The sequence below is a fragment of the Rhineura floridana genome, chromosome 9, assembly GCF_030035675.1.
Source record: "Rhineura floridana isolate rRhiFlo1 chromosome 9, rRhiFlo1.hap2, whole genome shotgun sequence".
Lineage (NCBI taxonomy): Eukaryota > Metazoa > Chordata > Lepidosauria > Squamata > Rhineuridae > Rhineura > Rhineura floridana.
In genome coordinates this window covers 41232334-41252739 of record NC_084488.1, presented here as the reverse complement: position 1 = coordinate 41252739, position 20406 = coordinate 41232334, and the positions used below count along the sequence as shown (strand labels likewise).

The 20406-nt window shown below is 41.6% G+C and overlaps 1 protein-coding gene across 5 annotated transcripts in view; it reads left to right on the top strand.

Moving 5' to 3' along the window:
• The window catches only part of TRAPPC11 (trafficking protein particle complex subunit 11), a 55423-nt gene extending 45768 nt beyond the window's left edge, over positions 1-9655 (top strand). For all 5 annotated transcript variants that reach the window (XM_061583833.1, XM_061583835.1, XM_061583832.1 and 2 more), the window contains 3 exons: positions 5256-5389; positions 6366-6533; positions 9138-9655. In XM_061583833.1, the coding sequence (XP_061439817.1) occupies positions 5256-5389; positions 6366-6533; positions 9138-9182 (347 nt within the window). In that variant the 3' untranslated portion in view covers positions 9183-9655. The remainder of the gene's footprint in view (positions 1-5255; positions 5390-6365; positions 6534-9137) is intronic.
• The last annotated feature ends 10751 nt before the right edge of the window (positions 9656-20406 follow it).

Below are 20406 nucleotides of genomic sequence, written 5' to 3'. Positions count from 1 at the left end.
TCTACTTTAATTCTTCCTTATTTCAGGCTTGTATTCTGTGTCTTAGTTGTATGTTTTTGATCGGTCTGACCTTGTCTGTCTGTTAGTAAAACAAAACAAAACTCCATTGCTGTTTGGCCTTCCTGTCCTACCGCAAGGCCTCAGTCTTCAGTCCTTCTTCTGTTAATCACCAGCCCCCTTTTTAGACCCAAACCGCACTACAGCAGTCTTGCCGCAAGCCATGCTATCTCGCAACCTGCCTGTTTTCCCCAGTGGGAAGCCTTTGCCTGGCAACAATGGTAGTCCCACTTGCTTCCTGCGATGGGAAAAGCTAAAAGAAAAATCGGCCACAGTGCCTGGGAGGTCCTGTCCGCTGCCACCCCTTCCTCATTGTCCAGCACCTCAGATGGCTACGGAAGCCAGGTGGCTAGTGCCAACCCCACTGCCATCAGACTGGAGGGGATTTTGGCAGGAAGACAGGTGGCTAACCCTTCTTCCAACAGGCTGGAGAGTGTTTTGCCGCCTTTTTTAATGATGTGGGGGAGACCTTCTGACTATGTCTGCACCGTCCCTCACCCCAATGCTCTAGCTTTTCTCCATGGTGTCACTGCGGGGTCATGGAGACTCGCGCAATAGACCCATGTTATTTTCTCTGGAGCAAGACTCGGCTCAAAATGGAGGATGCAAGGAAGGAGGAGGGGGAGTAGGTATTTTGGCGGGAAGTGATATAGAGCATCAGAGAAGGTGCTGTGTGTTGAGAGACCAGGAGCAGTTGTCAGATGAGGAAGGGGAGCAACAGAGAAGGGAGCTGGCAGCAGTTTTTTCGTCCAGCTCATCGGCTGAGACGTTTGTGGGTTTGGGGATGCTGTCCTGCCAAATGAAACACAGCCAGTACAGGCTATGATGTCATCTCACAGCCATCCCTCAACTTCAAGGAATTTACGGAACCAGATCCCTCCCCCCATTCAGTTATACCTTGCTCCTGAGATGTTACAACTAAAAGACATGCTGCTAGCAGACTTGTCTAGAGATCTGGCTGCTACTCTACAACCCTTGAGTACTCATCCTTTGGGAATTACTCCTCCTAGTGCTCCCTTACCCTCATCAGCTACCCACCTGCCTCAAACTAGTTTGTCTGAGACCACGCAATCTACGCTCCCTCAGGTTTTGCAATCTTTATCAATGTATCAGTCTCAAAGAGATTGTAGGAATCCTTCCCCTGACCTTCATGCTGTATACAGAGGCAGGGCTTCTCACACTGGGGAGGTTTTAGATGATATGGACACAGTTAATTGTTTTAGATGTGGAGGAATGGAGTGGGACATCAAGACAGAATAGGTGCCTTCAAATCGGGTTTTTCAGGAACCATGATCTACTACTGTTATGCAAGGCTATGGAGGCATTAAACTTCAACACCTTAGAGGATGCTTCTGCCCCTCTGCTTCCTTGCGAGTGGCGGCGGTATGCCCAGATCCTAAACCTAAGTCCAGGGTGGTTAAACTTCCTTCCATGCTTCCTAAGGTCATCAGAATGGAATTTGAGACTCCCTTGCAGCTTAAGAAGTCGGTCCCAATGGCAAATAAGTATTATCTCCTGGATCAGTTCATTATGCATCAACTGAAACTCCCACTCATAGATGCTCCCGTGCAAGGTTTAGTAAATCCCTCCCTGAATCCTCAGGATTCTGATGCGCAACTGAAAGATGTAGTTGAAAAGAGAATGGATCTGGGACTCCAGCAGGTGCAGGAGGCAAGTGCCCTTTCTATAAGGGGGGTGGCTTCTACTTTGGTGTTTGCATGAGCTACCCTACTCTCGTTGGAAGAGCTGTTTGACAGTTCTCAGCAGGATCTTGCCCAGGTTCAAAAAACCCTTTTGAAGGTTTCTCAGGCGGTAGCTTTTATGGCAGATGCTTCAGTGGATGCAGTCCAATTTTTTGCTAGAGCACTGGCAGAGGGTGTGTTCACCAGAAGCGGATGCCACAGCCCACACCAGTTTGGCCACTGAGCCCTATGTGGAGGGAAACCTCTTTGGCAATGGAGCCTTGGAGAAGGTGTTAGTTGAGTCTAAGGACTAGAAGAAGACTATGCCATTGATAAAGAAAAAGGAAGAGAAATGTGGGTTTCGAAAAACACCATCTGTATGCTTCAGGACAATCCTTCCAGTCCATTCGTATCTCAAGTCAGTCTGGAAGGGATAGGGATGTTCGGCCCTTTCAACCTTGGGCCAGACAGCATTTCTCCTAAAGAGGGCAAAGACAGCAATTCCGTGGAAAGCCGGGTTCAGGAGCATTGACTCATTCACACGAACAGCAGTTCTGACTAAGCCCTCCCCCCCATGGGCGGCCATCTATAACTTATTTCAGACAAGTGGCACAATGTCACTCCAGATCGCTAGGTGATACAGACCTTCCAGTCACTCTCCTGGAACTATGTGCCATCAAACTGGCCCTGCAATAATTTGCAACGAGGAGGCGCCTGGGGACCATACTCATGCACACTGACAATGTCACTGCCAAAGCCAATGTGAACCAGCAAGGAGGCACAAGATCCCAAATTCTTCAGCGGGAGGCGGAGGCCTTGATGAGCTGGGCAGAAATGCATCTGGACTCCCTGGTTGCAGAGCATCTCAAGGTAGAGAACAGTGTGCAGGCGGACTGGCTCAGCAGACAGCGGATACAGCAGGGAGAATGGAACTACATCCCAAAGTGTTCAGACAGATATACAGAAGGTTTGGCAGCATCCACATGGACCTCTTTTCCTCACCTCAGAACCATCAGGTTCCCCGGTTCTTCTCCCCTTATGCAGATCCAGCAGCAGAGGCTACAGATGGTCTCACGGCCCAGTGGCACCTTAGAACTCTGTGCACCTTTCCACCAATTCCTCTGCCACCTCGGGTCTTACATCGGATTCAAGAAGAAATAGCCACGGTGATTCTGGTAACTCTACACTGGCCTTGTCGGCCATGGTTCTTGGAGATAGACTGGTTACACCCTCTGTATGACTGTTGCCACACCAGAAAAAACTGCTAACTTGGGGTCGCCTGGTTCATCCAGACCCAGCCTGGCTGAATCTTCATGTGTGGACACTGACAGGGAAAGACTCTTTAGAACAGTCCTGCCATCGGCAGTGGTAGATACCATACTGGTATCCAAACACTCACCCACACTAAGATTATATCAGAGTATGTGGATGGTCTGTGCATCATGGTGTCAAGAAAGACACTGTAGCCAGCAAAGCCGGCCTTGCAGAATTATTGACCTTTCTTCAGGATGGCATGTTCATGTGACTTTGCCCAAATACTTTGCAATGTCAGGCGTCAACTCTTTCAGCAATTCTAATTCTCGGATAAACTGTAGGGATCTCATCCTTTTGTGAGGCATTTTGTTAGGGGAATGACTATTTCAGCACACCTCTTCCTGTCCTGGATTTTACATAAAGTGCTGACTGCTCTTCAGAAACCTCCATTTGAGCTGTTGAACTCCATGCCTCTACATATCTTATCCTTCAGAATTCTGTTCCTGGTAGCAATTATGTTGGCCAGAAGGGTTTCAGAAATGAATGCTCTGTCAGTGGATAAACCATTTTGTATTTTCCATAAAGATAGGGTAATCCTACGTACTAATCCTGTTTTCCATCTTAAAGTTCTGTCCTCTTTTCATTGTCAACAGGAACTCATCTTACCATCTTTCTGTCTTTCACTTGTCCATCCGGCCAATAAGGCTGGCACTCATTAGATATGAGACAGTTTTGTTTGCATGCACTGTTCATTAGTTCCATGTTCTATGTTTTGGCTTGTCATGCAAGAACTGGCTTCCTGAGGCTAAGGGAAAGCTAGAGGATTCAAGAGAAATCGAACAGTGCTATTTTGCCTTTGATCAAAGGTGGATCCCAAGGCCCACCTGACAGCATCGTTACATGCACATAGAAGACAGTTTTATGGTAAGCCCAAAGATCTCTTTCATAATCCTAAATAACAACCCAAGGAGGTTTGGGTGTTGGTCTGGCATGCACCTGACCTCCATTGATTTGTTACAGACAAGAATTCTCATAAGAATAAAACACAAATTGACTATTCCAGATTCATTTTTTAAAAATCCATGCTGTAATGCACAATTTTCCTCTTTCACTTACTGCTGATAGATGGAATTTGCCTTGCAGCACTTTAGCAACTTAGTGTCTGAAAAGAGAGCACATTATATTTTCCTCAATCCTACATTAAGTTATAATGTTTGCATGGTTACTTCTGTGTTTGATAACTGTTCAGAACACTTTTACAGTAATACCCCAGTTAACGAAGTGCATGATTTCCTGGACATTCCTACTTTAACAGAAACATTGGTACCAGAGGCAGGAATAACTTGGAAAGAATAGGTACAGTAGGGTCCCGCTTCCTGGTGCTCCGCTTCCCGGCGTTCCGCTAATGCGGCAGCTTTCCTTCCCTCTTTAAAAGCCGCTTTTGCGGCATTTTTGCTCAATGCGCCCCATTAAAGCCAGTGGGGTTCCACCTTACGGCAATTTCCGCTTTACGGGGGGGGGGTCCTGAACGGAACCCACCGTATAAGCAGGGCCCTACTGTATAGGTTCTTACATTACACAAAAAAAAGAGCAGTTCAACATATTTCATCAAACTTTTATTCAAAACTAACAATACACTTGTCTGAAATGAAGGAACCAGGACAGGTAAGCCATGGATACAGACCACTTGAAGTCTTTTTCCAAAATGCATGCAGGGATGTCTGCCTTGCCTTTTTTCTTTTATCGTATAGCATCTTGCTATAGCAATCTAAAGCTTTCAGCACGTTTCTCCTCTCCGTAAACTCAAGCAGGCAGGCAAGGGACAAGCACCACCACCCTGTGCTTGATCTCTATTTGTCTCTGCCATCCTCCCCTACACTCAAGCAGACATGTTTGCAGTAAACTGTGTTTCTAGGGCATCTTAAGCACTATTTACTGCAGAGGTGCCTGTGCCACCTAGCAAGGAGCACCATTCCAGTCATGTGTGAGAGAGCTGCCTGCAGCAGCCGCAATCCAGTTGATAAGGAGCCACATTCTACTATGCCAGAGTGTGTAACCCCCCCTTGTCCCCTGCACTCAAAAAAGACTTGTTTAAAAGGAGCTTCTTTCCTGGAGGATTTGTTAACTGAGGTATTACTTCTTGGTTTCTGAGGTGTATGATCCTAAATAGTGATAATATATACTTGCAAACCTGAGAAAAAAACATGGAAGTGCGTTTTTTATGAAATATGCATAAACTGCTGTTGCCCTTCCTTTCCAAAGATCTGCCCTCGTTTGGTCGAGTCAGAGAGTCTTTACCTGTAAAATATCACCTGCAAAATAAGACCAATTTAGTTCAAGATGTGGAAGTCTCTGTGGAACCCAGTGATGCCTTTATGTTTTCTGGCCTTAAGCAGGTATGACTTAGACTTTGGAGTCTGTTTTGAATTCGGCTCGTATTCTTATTACAGCTCTACACTTTTGCAACTGTCACTATAAATCGGTAAAAGCTATATAATTTCTAATTTTTGTGTCATAAGAAATCTGCTTGCACTGTCCCTGTGAAACATGGGCAACAGGAAAGTGCAGCACTGGCCGTTTATGAATCAACAGTAGAATCAGTCTCTCTCTTTCACTCTCGCGCACACACACAATTTTCAGCCTATACTCTTGTTTAAAATGTAGACATCTTAACAATAAATCCTTTGTTACAGTTGGGTATATTAACAAAAATGCACCCCTCCAAGCTACACATAGGATAAAACTGAGTGTTTTGAATGCGTCCAGCTTTGTTTTAAGTATTTGTCAACTTGCAAAATTTCCTTTCAGGTATGGAGAAACTAGGGAATAAAATGTACAAGTCTTCCTAGTTTGAGGGAAGAACTACTGTATACATAAATCCTGAAGTACTACACATTTTAATATACACACAATCTAGATACCTTGGGAAACATTGCATTTATCCACTTACCTGTAATTGAAGGATGAATCAAGAGTAGGCAGGGTTGAGAAAAAGAAGGTGGTGGCAAGAGATGAAAGTCTAGTACATCACACTATTTTTCCCACATGCCCCCATTACATGGGAAGCTCTGAAAGGGTTTTAAAAGCAGTAAGCAACTGCCATTTAAAAAGCATGTACCTTGTAACATCCACTACATAATGCCTGCTCTTGCAGGCATCTTTCTGGAAGGCTGAAATTACAAGGACAAAGTTTGAACGTGAGAGGAGGTTGAGAAATTAAGTGGGAATAAACACACACACACACACAACTGTTTCAGACAAACTTTATTTGATACAAACATATGTCAAATTTTATTAAAATAAAAAGTCTAGACTGATTTTAATCGAAACTAAAGGAGGAGTCTGATTAGAGATCTTGGACTGTATTTTTAGATAAGATTACGAATCCTTCCTGGTACTGAACAGGAAATGTTATACAACTTCTATCCTCTCATGGCTGGGTATCAACAGCTGCCATCACTCAACATCAACCTGCTACGGTTTCCGCACTTCACTAACCAGCTGCTTAGAAGATTTATACCAACACACATCTTTGTAAAGGTAAGGTATAATAATAATGACAGCAAATCTGTGTAGAGCTCTTTCAGCACATCCTTAAAGATAACTGAATATTAGGGTAGACAAGTTGACGCAGTATCTACCCAGAAATTGCAAAGTGTAAGAAGCAAGTCTCTAATTTGGCATATAGTCATTTAGGCAGGCTCTTGCTGACTGCATTTTTAATTATTTAACTGGGCTTCTGAGAAAGCATTTTATGTTAAGGCCTTATGGCATCATTTTACAAGAAGACTGGAGTATTTATTCAGCCGTAAAATGTACTTCAGTGCTCAGGCTTTTGCCTATATTCTGTGGTCCAAACTGAAATTAGGCAAACAATAGCTGCTATTGCATATTATATTTCAGTACTTCATTTTGAAGAGCTTTAAGGTAGAGTAAATCCCTCTGGGTTATGAATTACCAAACTACTAAACCACATTTGGAAAAGAACTGGAAACAGTCTATTATGAATTCAGAGCACTGATGGCTTCTTTGTTATTAGCTTCTTTTAATATGATAGTTGAGTTACGTAGTTACTATGACATTGATGAATGGCTCTTTCTTTCATGGCAAGAAATGGACAACTTGAATTGAAATCTTCATATTCATTTTGTTACTGTTACGCTGGTGGCTAAGAAGAGACCTGTCCAGGCAGAGTTAGTTGAAATCCCTTGAAAAATATGTGATGTGCCTTTTGTGAACTATATTGTAAAAAACAACCTAATCTCCCCATCATAGCTCTTCATTCTACTAGATTTGCACTGCAACTGAAAAAGATGGGCGTTTCCCATATGTAATGACAATCATACCTTTTAGATGAGCCATTTACACCTGTTGCCAGTTAGAGACATAAGCCTGCTTCAGGGAAAGAGGTTATGAGCACCTTGAGTTGTAATTTCTTGCCAATACTCATGTACATAGTAGCATATGTTCCTCTTCCTAAAAATGAAGGAGGAAAACCCTTCCTTAAGAGACCTCACTTCAATCCTGTGCTCTAGAGGAGAAGAGTTGAAGAAACTGAAGCCTGGACTGTATAAGACTTAACAATTCTTCCTGGTGTCATGTTAAGGATATTCTCCTTTATAAGTATTGTATTTGCTTAGATGTAAATAAAATTAAGAACTGTGATCTAAAGTGCTAAAGAAGTTAATTTTGCAAGTTAGACATTTATGTATGATATCTATAGAAACTGTTAGAGCCAATTGCTTCAATTTTGAATTTATTCTAAGCAGTTGTAACTGGTATCTTAATATATCACCCTCTGGAAACAATCCCTGGCTTTTCAAACTCTTTGAAAACCAGGCGAGGTTTTAAAAAACTGATGGGATAATAGGAGTCATGTTGCTCATGCTGTAAAGTTTTATGTGGCAAATGTTTATCATCTGAAGTAGTAAAAGATAATGTGGTGTTGGTTCCATAAAATGGCAGAGAGTAGATAAATATTCTGTGTTACTGCAGCAGCTTGTGATAGAAATGTAAAACAAGTGAAGGACGCTCATATTACAGTTGGCATCTAATCTTTGCCTTTTTCTGCCTGTATCTCTGATGTAACTAATGGACACACCTCCAAACTCTGCTGAGTTTTCCTTTTTGTTGGAGCTTAACAGATTAGGTTAGAAGAAAATGACCAAACCCAGAAGAAATCTTCTGAGTATGAAAACTCACTATTTTCTTATATCCACCAATAAGTGAATGTAATATACTCTTTACCATGATACCCTGAACTTAACTGCTTCCTTTTAGCCTAAGTAGGGATATGAAGACCTGAAAGAAAACCGGGGAAACTTTTTTCAAAGCATTTTTTGTTTTTTCCCTCCCCAAAAATAGGAAAAAATGAACAAAAATTCCAGTTTTTTCCTTCACATCTCTAAGCCTAAGCCTAACTGCTTGTTTTTACAATCCTTCAGCACTCATGGATATCAATGGACTTGCCTCCAATTAAATATGCTTGTGGAACCTTGGGCAACTTGCTGTAGAGTAGGTGTGGGGAATCTTTGGACCTCCAAATGTTGCTGAACTACAATTTCCAAAAGCCGCAGCAAGCATGGCCAGTGGCCACGGATGATGTGAACTGTAGTACAGCAACATCTGGAGAGTCGAAGGTTCCCCACACTTGTGGAGTAAATATACACATCTTCTAAGTCAGCCTTTCCCAACCAGTGTGCCTCCAGATGTTGTTGGACTACAACTCCCATCTTCCTGACCATTAGCAATGCTTGCTGAGGCTGATGGGAGTTGTGGTCCAACAACATCTGGAGGCACACTAGTTGGGAAAGGCTGTTCTAAGTAGCAGCTGCACATGAGAAAGTTGGTGGTGGAGGTGGTTTCCTGCAAGAAGTCGTCACAGCCAGTCCAGACCTCCTGAACCTCACCACCACCTTGCCTCATCCCTGCCACGGCAAGCACAATGTAGCTGGTGGAAGTGTGCTGCCACCACTCTACTCCAACATGCTGCCATGGCTGCTGCTTCTAAATAGTATTAGACTGTGGCATGGGTTACAGTACAATGGATTTCAGGCTGAGTGAATTCTAAAATTGCAAAATAGTATTGCACTGCTGTATAATCGCAGATTGAACTTAAATATTTGTTTTCTCTTCCTCTTAAAGCCACAGGGCCGTCAACCAGATGATGCTTCTATTGCTGCTGCGTAACTACGGATTCATGCACTTAAGGGGGACAATTTTGCACAGAATATGTGGAACTCTGCTTCTTTTTTAAATTCTAATTTTGCTCAATCTACAAATTAAAAAATTTAGACCCGTAACAATTGCCAGGGAACTAATTAAAGTCTTAATTAAGCATTTTTATGGACTTGATTCTAACAAATATAAGGGGAAAAGTCAGTGTTCTTATTTAACATAAGTTTATGTGTGGTTTTCTTTTCACTTTCCTGAAATGGAAATATTATTTATTACATATATGGAATATTTTGGCAATATGAATGAAGTTAATGTGGTTAAAAGGAGGAAGAAAAAAATGAGTTCTGGCTTCAGTAATGTTGTCTTGAGGTGCTTTTGCTGCAATAACTGATTTTGTCTCCCCAAATTTTATAGCATTGAAATCTTGCTCATAAAACATCATTTTTGTGCCATTCTGTATTCCAAGTAAAGAACAAGATTCACTACATATGCTTATTGTCTGTTAGGCTCTGGCTACTCTACGCATGAATGTTCATAATTCTAAGTGTTTGTGATTACACCTGGTGATAACTAAGCATTGTTGGCTATTAATAGTGTTGTGCAAACTAATGTGGATCTGTTTGGGGGGGCTTTTCTCTCAGGAAGGAAGAGGCAGTGAGTATACATATGAGGGAGGGAACCCACAGCACTGAGAAGCAGATTGTTCCCAATGGGAACTTATAACACTGCATAACTTTAGGCTTCTGGCAGTTCTTCAGTGTCACTGACAGTCTTTTACTATAGGAGAAGAGAAACCCTAAATAATAAAATACTCAGGGATGCTATGGCCAGATTTTGTTAGCAAGGAGTCGCATGCATTGTAAATGCTGCCCACCCTTGCAGAACTATACCATAAAGCTATCGCTATAGTGGGGATTTGGGGAGAAGCTAAAACCTTTGGGTAATGCATACATGTATGAAACCATATACTTACTTTTAGGAGTTCAGAGCATGCCTGCTTCCATTAACAGTCTTAAAAATAGTGGCTAACTGGAAACCATTTTGTGGAGAAGGCCACTATACATCAGAAGTATCATTCAGTCTTAAAACTTTTATCCGGTCAAGCTACCTTTTTTTGTCAAGATAACTTTCCATGTAGAATGTCCATTAGTTAAGAGAAATTCATCCTATCAGTGTTCATGTGAGCTGGTCTTAAGAATCGTCCCAGTAAATCATGTAAATAACAGTAGTTTATGAGATTTTTTCCTATTTAATAAATTAATTTAAGCTTAGGCTTTTGGGTCACAAGCAAGATACGGGCTGGTGTGCAATAATGGTGAGAGCTGGTTCAAATAATCTCCTCAGCCATGAACTCGCTAAGTGGTCTTAAGCAAGCTGTTATTCTCCCAGCTTTAGTCTTTCCATCTGCAACTGGCTTAGGTTCCAGGTCTGTTAAGAATGGCTGACGGAGCATATGCAATACATATTTCTAAAACCAATTAAAAACATCAATACAAAACAAACACAGTATAAACTCAAATAATAGAAAATAGCAACAGGCACATGCAAACGAATCTCAACGAATTACACTTTCTCACCTGGTGGAAGAGGAGCATTGTGATCTTCCTCCTAAAAGAACTGTACCTCAGTGGGGAGATTGTTCCAAAGTCTTAGAGCTACAACTGTCAGGAATGCTTTGATTTGGATTCCTACATCCAGCAGAGGGTTGGACTCGATGGCCTTGTAGGCCCCTTCCAACCCTACTATTCTATGATCCTATGAAAAAGCCTACTGAGGACCTCTGCACTATTACATTTGTCAATCTCGGAACTACCAGGAAGGTGTTAAAGTCAGGTAGATTGGTATGGGGTGCAGGCTGTTCCAAGGCTTTAAATGTTTATAAAAGCACCGTTGTTATGTGGATGTGGGTAAGCAGCCATCTGGCAGTCAAATAACTGTGTATTTTCTGAAATTATGACAAGAAAGACTGGGGGAAAGTGGGGAGAGCAGAGGGTAGAGGTAAAATAAGTGGATAACTTCCCTTGGCTTCATGCAGTGAATCTCATTTTGATGAAAATGTGAATAAACCAATGATACACTTAACCAGATGAGAGAGGAAATTATGAGAATAAAATAATTGTGACAAAGCAGTTGTTCCTAAAGAAGTTTGTTTTGCTAATTGTGCAATTGAGAGTGGATATAGAAACTTAAAGCAAACTGAATAGTTATTGCTCAACTTCACAGGTGTAACAAAATATGGGGTTGGGCTCAATTTTGTTTGCTTTTTGCTGCTGAGATGTTTACCTTAAGTAAGACTTTAACACTTACTGTCTTTAGAATTCTAATTTTGTTTAAAATACATGCTGTTTATCCACTATTAGCAAATATTTAGGGAGGAGATATCAATTCCCTGACTTTATATGCTAAATCCAGCAGGATTGCTTTGCTAGCAACATCTGCCATTGGCAGATGTGATGCAATTGCATCACACAAATCCCATGTAAGCCTTTCTAAGTCTGGTAAAGGAAGTGCAGCATATAAACACAAATGCTATTGTATGCCCCAGGAACATGTGATAGGCATGGGTCTGGAGATAATTTACACACCGTAGCTGCCTTGTGAAACATCTTCCTGACTGTATAGAGATGGAATACAAATATTGAGAAAGGAGGCAACAAAGCAGTATGGGGACAAAGAAGCCAATAATATAAAATGGAGTAAAAGGAAGCACTAAGGCAGAAGGGAAGAGATATTGGTCTACTGCATCTTGAAAGATATTGTCAAGGTAGAGCCAGTTCCTGTGGTACACTCCACATGCATTGCACAATTAACGCCTCCAGTAGCTCTTCACTGTGTGTGGAACCTCACAGGTTTTCAAGCAGGGCCTGTACACCACCCCTGAAAATCTGAGGAAGCAAATTGCAAGTAGACCTGCAAGAGTCATTAATCCCAGTGACAGTTTTAAGTATGGTCTGTTTAGTCTTGGGGCTGCTTCACATGTTAAGACAGGTCGCCATTCCATATCAGCCATCATTCTGAGTAATATTTCAAGCAATGAGTATGTACTTGTGAGTCCTGCCCAACTGTTCTCTGCTCATTTTGTACATTGTTTTCCTCTTCAAACAGTGCAGAAAGAATGTAGTTAAAACAAAATTCTGTGGAGCCATGCAGATCCATTTTTCCTGTAAAGTGTGATGCCACCTTTTGCAACACAGGCCCATGGGTTCCTTTTTTTTTTTTAACCCTGCCTGTTTTGCCTCATCCTGATTATTCCTTGCTTTGTTCATCCTTTGCCACCACACTTATTTGGCAGCAGCTGGGTCTGACAGCAATGTTTAATATTTGACAATAAATACGTAGTATGATTGCTGTTGCTTATCAGTTATAGTTTGTCACGCATGAGATGCGACTGGCTATTTTAGTACACACTACACTCTACATTTTAAAGGTAAATTATAGAATTTAAGTATAAATCTATAGAATTTAAGTATAAATCTATAGAATTTAAGTGTACATAAGTTATATTTTAATACATATGTATGGCAAGCCTGTTTTAATCTGGTAAAAAGCAGTGCAGGAACCATGGGTGCTTCCCATCCCCTAATTGGGAAAGTAGGCACATAGAGCTGCTATGCTGATTTTTCTGAGAGTAGAGACACACTGTTCTGCCGGTTCCAGTGCATCTCCACCTCTTTTCTGAAAACTGGGGTGCACAACACTAATCATACCCTGCCCCTTTTTACTGTAAAACCTGGTGGGATCAGCTGGAATGCATTTTTTTAAAAATTCAGCTTCAAACATATTTTGTAACTGATCTGCAGATCAACCCATTCCCTAACTAGGTGTGGTCAGTGCAAATGCTTTGTGCTCACAGCCTGACTTGGCAATATAGCTGTAATCCAAAATAAGAGAAGCAGGATGGAAGAGTAGATGAAAGAAGAAAAAAGGAAATAAATGGTGTGCCCTAATGAATGGTGGGCAGTAAAGGCTGTTAGGGTCCTGAAATAAAGCAGCTCCTGGCAAAGTAGTCTGCCTAGGGAACCTGACTAACAGAGCAATTCATTTACAGAAAGCTTGTACTTATGCCTCTTGTTAAAGGGAAAGATGTTTAATTGGCCAGACTGGTTATGTTGCCTAGGCAAATCACAAAGTGACTTCCCCGGTGGAATGATCTCAAAACAGAACCTTATTAAAATTAGCTGCACTCCACAATGCCCAAGGAGCAGCATTAGGAAAGCTTTTGAATGGTGTAATGTTGGGGTAATTAAGTCAGATACACCCAACTAATGAATGGAGTGTCTATTTTCCCTCCTGGGCTCTGAAAAGTATTGGTGCTGCAGCGTTTCTTTCAAGCATTACTTACAGTGAACAAAAGTAACAATTACTTGCAACAACATTTCATTATTCTTCCAAGAAAGGTGATTGTGATGAAATTTTCTCAATCTTTCCTGGCTTTAAAGAAGCCTTCCCCAAGTAAGTGCCCTCTGTGCTGCCTGGAGCTGATGTCCAATGCATATGAAGGACACCAAGTTGGGGAAGGCTGCTTTTAAAGCAACAAGCCTGTACCTATTCTTAATACACTACAATGAGTGTACTATACCTCTAATTGAAAGTTCTTGGTGTCATTTCTTGGATCGGTTGGGTGATTCCCTGCAGTATCTGGATGACTCAGGATTTCAATCTTCAGAAGGCTGGATTGTTAGAGGCAGCAAGAAGAGACAATCCTGTGTTGGCTCTACTAAGTAAGAGGGGTAGTTCCAGGCTTATGGCTGAAGGTACAGTAGATACAGGGTGGGTAGACTTCAGGCTGGTAGAATCTATTTTTTACTAGAACCCAGAGATCAATCAACGGTACAAAAGACATGCATTTTTATATTAAAGAATTCTGAGCCCAGGAAATTGGTTTGAGTACCTAAACTGAACTGCATTAAAACCCACTCCTCTTTACCATCTTTTCATTTCAGCATTAAATTTGGGGTGGGTGGGTAATTTTATTGCTGCTATTCTTAAACAGCTGGGAGTCAGAAATCCTCAGAAATGTATTAGGATGTACTGATCTACCTTCTGCCCATCCCTATAGTAGGTGACTTTATAGGTAGACAAGCAGGTATTGGACAGATCTCAGAAAGCACAACAGGCAACCAGCAGGTAAACTGCAATATTCACTATGCAGTCTGGAACAAGAAAAATCCAGCAGGGCCAGGGAATAAAGAATATATGAGAAGGACTTTTTGTATGGCCAAGGCTGCAGTCAGGCAGAAGTTACACGTGGTGCTAGCCTAAATTACCCATTGCTTTGCTCAATGTTCAGAAGGCCTAGGGACTGCAAGGCAGAGGTGTCATAGCTCTCAGAAGAAACCCAATTTAAAATTAATTGCAACTCAAAATTATCAGCCTTGATGGTCACTGGTGTGATTGTAAAGGACCCTCCATGGGTTATTCTAAACTAAACATAAGAGGTAGGCAGAAGGAGAGAGAACCCACAAGGAATAAGTTTCAGCTATGAAGATGACAGAAGGTGAGGCCATTGCCAAGCAACTCCAGATCAAAGTTGCTTGCCTTTCTTGCTGAAAACTCCCCTCTAGCACCTGACCACTTTAACCCCGGGGCCTGGACTACTAAAGAGAGGAACTACCTTTGCAGCATGAGCACACAGTTTGCTGTGTCTGGTCCTCTTACCTCCTTTAATATTGCCTTTGTTACCTGCACCATTCATTGTGTTGCTTTCTCAAAAGCATTGTTCCCTGATCTCTCTAGATAAACAGTGAAGAACATGTGGTCCAAGGGCCACCTGCAAGCTTTGCCCTAATTTCATGTGGGGGAGGAAGAGAGAAGCAGGATGGCAAGGGGAAAAGGAAAGCCAAAATTGATGGAGCAATGTGAGGAGGGGAAGAGGAAGCCCTCTGCAAATTACCAGTTCTGAAATAGCATCCTCTGCCTTCCTTTTTTCTGCTGGCCCCTCTTGGGAATTTATATTTGGTCATTTGCTATTCTGTCTGTTTATGTCCCTGAGTGATCTCCTCAAATTTTGCAGCTTAAAGTACCCCCTATATGCTGCTGCCATCCAGCTCTACTCTACTCCAGAACTCCATCCAGTCTCACCAACTTCCTATGACATTTCAGCATAGATGTTTCATTCATTGCAATCACAAACTCAGTGTTCAAGTGTATATTTGGTGTCTTTCCTTCCAGGCCTATCTTTCCTAATCTGTATCTGTTGCTAACGTCACCACTGACCATCCACCCTTGTTGATCAGCTGTTTTCTTTGATGTCTCCTCCTTTGCTCTCCATATTTAGTGCATCACAAAGTCATGTTGCTTCTCTCCAGCACCAACTCTTCATCTTTACCTTAAAAGCCCTCCGTACCCTCGTCTTTCTTATCCCTTCATCATCCATATCCTTACCTGTGATCTTTGCTCCTCCAGCTTCACCATCCTCAGCCATCTTTTGCATCTTTGAACAGTGTCACTCTTTCTACCCCTAATCTCTGGAATCTGGAACACTTGATGTCATGGGCTCCACAGGGAACTCCTAGAAAAGTGGGCAAGAAGGGCTGGGATTCTGGGGAGGGTCCTAGCAGTCTGCAGAGAGAGGGAGTTAAACTGCAGAAGACTTCTGTAGTCTGGTCAGTGACAGCCTCAACCCTGAACCATCAGCAGCTGTTGAAAAGACAGGGCTGGCTGATGAGCCTTCTCCCACCAGGCGTCCAGAGTCCTTCAGCCCTCTTGAGCTGCCCCCCAGGAAGGGAAGAATTGGTGGCAAAACTGGAAGAGAAGACTGGGAAAGAGCTGGCTGACATGCCTCCTCCTGTTGCTGAGAGCACACTGGGAGTTGTGCATGTGTGAACAGACCGAGGTCCTTCCCCCATCTTGACAGTTCCTGTGCAAGTTGTGAGCCCACTTCCATTTAAATGTCCCAAGGGGTGGTCAGGGTGCTGTGACAACATCTTCACTTGAGTAGCCATGTCTAGCAATCTCTTGTAAAGTCACAGAGACTTGTGTTACCTATAAGCTGAACTATGAGCCGCTCTACTGTTAAATTAGACATTAAACATAACAGAGAAAAGCACATAAGTGATTCTGAGTCTGATTCCAACTGGGTAGGCCAGGACACATACGTTGCACTGTTTCTGTCTTCCTTCAAAGTCCACCCTTTTCAATTAAGCCTTTGTAATAACCCTCAGTTCTCATCCATTACTAAAGCTAAGGCTGTGTCTGCATGACAGCATTCATGCGTATGTATGTAGGTCACTGTTTCCATGTGTGTGGTTGTGCACCTTCATCTACACATCGGCGCTTTCAAATTTATGCCTCCAAAATCTATCTAGATGTTTCCCATCCACACTGGTGGGTGGTGCTTGATCAAATATATTTCTGCTGTGTGATGTTATCCCCTGTCCTCAATTAGTACTTCCCCACCCACCACAAGTTCCAAAAAGCTGAAGTCCGTTGTGGGCATGCAAGCAGGTATTTCTTCAGCTCTGTGTATGTGTGTGTATACTTTGGGGAAAAAAATATTTTGAAATACAAGTTTTCTGATATACCAGTTTTGCACAAAAGTGTTAAAATATTTTTTTTAAGTGTGTGTCCCTCCAAGCCAGGAAGCCTGAAGTCCTTTGTGCCCTACACCTTTATTTTTAAGCACAAATTTTCAAATATCCCAGATTTGCACAAACGACCACTGAAAAATCATTTAAAAAAATGTGTCAGGCAAGGATTTGGAGTTACTTGCATGAAAGGCTGCTGCTTCCCTTCCTCTACTTTTCCTTTCTCACATGTACCTGCAAGGGCAAGTTTTATTTTTAAAACACTTGTCTTGTGGAATAGCAGTTCTACACAAAAGAGCAGCTTTTGAAAGAAAAAGACATGAACGCATCTCTTCCTTTGTGATGATTGAAACAAAATGGAGGTAGGGGGTGTGGTGACAGGTGGCACGCTGCAAAATGTTGGCACCCATTTAAAAACAAGTCTGTCCACACAATGCGCTTCAGTGCATCTATGGTCAGATAACATGCAAAAAGTATTTACATAACAACTTCTCATAAAATCAGGGTTGTATACAGCAATATGCAAATACTCTTTAAAACTATTAAAAGCAGTACAGATCATTACAATGTCTGGCTAATCAAGAAAATGTTAAACAACTGTATAGGTCTGCCAGTGTAAAAAAGTCTTCAAGAGACCCCTGAAAGTCAAAAACAAGAATGCCGACCGAATCTCTGCTGGAGAACATTTCACAGCATCGGACCAGCAGCGCTGAATGCCCAACTTCTGGTTGAGGCCAGTTGGGCCTCTGTAACACAGGTGACAACTAACAGCACTCCTCCAGGTGATCTCCATGATTGGCCTGGGATATAAGAGTTTGGGATGTCATAGTGAGGGATGGTACAAAAAAAATTAAATTTATTACAGATTTTTTTTCTGACCCCCCCCCCAAACTTTTAGGCTTAAGGTTGTTTAGGACCTAGGGCTAGGTTTTACTATTATTGCTTCAGATTTTTAATGTTTAATGTATTTGTACCTTTTATTTTGTACGTCACCCAGAGTGGCTGGATAACCAGCCAGATGGGCGACTAATAAATTTAATAATAATAATAATACACAAGATCCTTGAACCTGGCCCAGTAGCATATGAGCAGCCAGTAGAGATGTTTTAACAGAGATGTTACATGCTGTTGGCCATCAGCAGCAGAGCCACTGCATTTAGCACTAGACCAGGCCCCAGAACTGCACCACATTCCTTCCCTTTCCCCTCCCTTATCACATTATCCATGGATTAGGAAAATCCAAATTTAGTTAACAGAAAGTGCAGGCAGCCACTTGAATGGGGAGGACATTGGGCAGATGCTGCAAAAAAACTGATATACAAGGAACTTCAAATCCACATTAAACTTCAGTGTGGATGAGGCCTATATTTATGCGTAACTGAACTGAACACACATTCTTGTCCTGCTGTGTTGAATTTTAGACTGTAAGCTTCTTGGGGCAGGGACCCATCTGGTTTATTACTCTTTTGTTGTTCATGTGAACCATCCACATCAATAGAGAGAGAAAAATGTAGATTCACATACAAACACAAAAGAAGCACAACACAGATCTATGTTGCTTGATATTTAAAAGACATGGGGCACATGACAGGCCCATGACACAAATTTGTTTGTGGGAAAATCAGGATGGCAGGTAGCTATGATCTCATTGGCACTGCACTATACAGTGTGCCCAGCTACCCTGTAAGCAATTTCCCATATATATATATATGGAAAACAATATTTGGAACCCAATACAAAAGACTCAGGGCTTGCACCCTAACAACATCTCTGTTAAAAAACCACACACACACGAACAATAGTACCTGGAAAAAGTAAAAGATGCGGAATCTTTAACAGAATGACTTCCAAACATCTAGCTGGGGTAGTGAGTAGGGAATTATGGCTTACAGAAACTTTAAGCGTTAATAATCTTGTGGCAAAAAGTTAAAAATCCATACACACACTTAAAATTGAAAAGGAGATGAACAATCAAATTGTGCTGATGGCATATTTTTTAATATAGGTTAAAATAGGTTTCCATTCCATTTCAATTCAAAATTGTAGCACTTTCCTTCATTGATCTTGTCACTGGGATGGCAGATTGTTGTAGGGTGTGTCCAGACCCTATTGTACAATGGAGCCATCTGTCTTCTCTTACAAAAAGGTTATTATATAAACACAAGTGAAGACCCGCCAAAAAACCCCCAACAACCACGGTTAGTGTATCTTGGTCCTACTTGTTTTTACATTCCATCCCTTTTTAAACTATGCATTAAACATAGCTATGTAACTTTTTACATTTGAAGAATGTATTTTCTAAAACATTACATACTCTCTTCTTTAGATTGATTTTGCTTTTGGTTCTTGTTTACTAAGATCACGCTGCTCGAAACTGTTTTCAACACCTGATAACCAACCGTTAAAGGAGTATTATTTCCGCTGTTATTTTGTGTGTGTGTGTGTGTGTGCGCGCACGCACGCACACACACACACACAAAAACCCTTTATACTTTTATTCTCTAATAGCCAAAACACCTTGTGGTTTAAGAATGTACCTACAGCCAACAGATATTTCTATCAAACTTTACAGAGCAGGGAAATTGGGCAGCTATAGTGAATGCACCAGGGGAGCAGGAGACCTGACCTCTCTGAGATATTGGACTGCCCTACAAATTTGTCAAAATGCAAACACCATTTGGGTTGGTCTTTCACAATCCAATCCACTTCCTGTGTAGTTTAGAAGAATGTGGTAACATGTGCCTCTGAGCATATGGTGAGTGGTGGCAACACCTGCCATCTCCAAAGATGGAGAATTATATTTTATATGTTTGTTGGTGTTCTTCTTACTTTGCTTCTTTTCTGTGTTACTACTGTTTTTATAGAGAATCTAACCTAGAAATACTATATTTCTCTCATTATTAATCCTAGAAATCTGTGTCAAATTTATTTTTATTAATGTCAATGCCGTTTTATTGGTTAATTCCATATGATGGTGAAGATAGCCTTTTGTGTTTCAAACTGGAGGTTATGCTTTATTTCTATTTTGGGCACATTAACAGTTGAATCTGAAACTGCAGTTCGATGTAAAATCAGACTGATTACAATATGTTGCTACTTAAGCAAGAACTTTAGCTGTTCCAAAAAACAAACTTGGCCTGCCCAAGATGCATGTTTTCAGCCTGCTATGCTTAAACTACTCCACTTAAGGAAAGGTGGGCATAGTCAATTAAAAACACAGAGCACACCTAGAATTTTGCTAGAATATATTTCACCTCCCACTGTTTTATCTTGTGCAAACGGAGACACTCCTCATGTCCAGTGGAAACTATTCTGCAGAACAGCCAGTGCCATTATTCCGCAATTGTTTTTGGAGGTTTTTTTTAGCGTTGCAAAGTGTTGCTGTACTTCACATATGCACAGAAACAGAAGCAAAAGAAAATGATTTCCTATAGGAAATTTCACTAAAATTGCAAAGTAAATCAAACATATTTAAAGTGACTATCTGAACTCTATCAACTGTTTCAGTATTGTTGCTTCCTCCCTGCTAAAACAAGATCAGCACAGCATGTGTCTTGTTTCTGTTCTTGGGGCTGATTGCAGGTGTTGCCACCACTCACCATATGCTCAGAGGCACATGTTACCAAATTCTTCCAAGCTACACAGCAAGTGGATTGGACTGTGAAAGACCAACCCAAATGGTGTTTGCATTTTGACAAATTTGTAGGGCA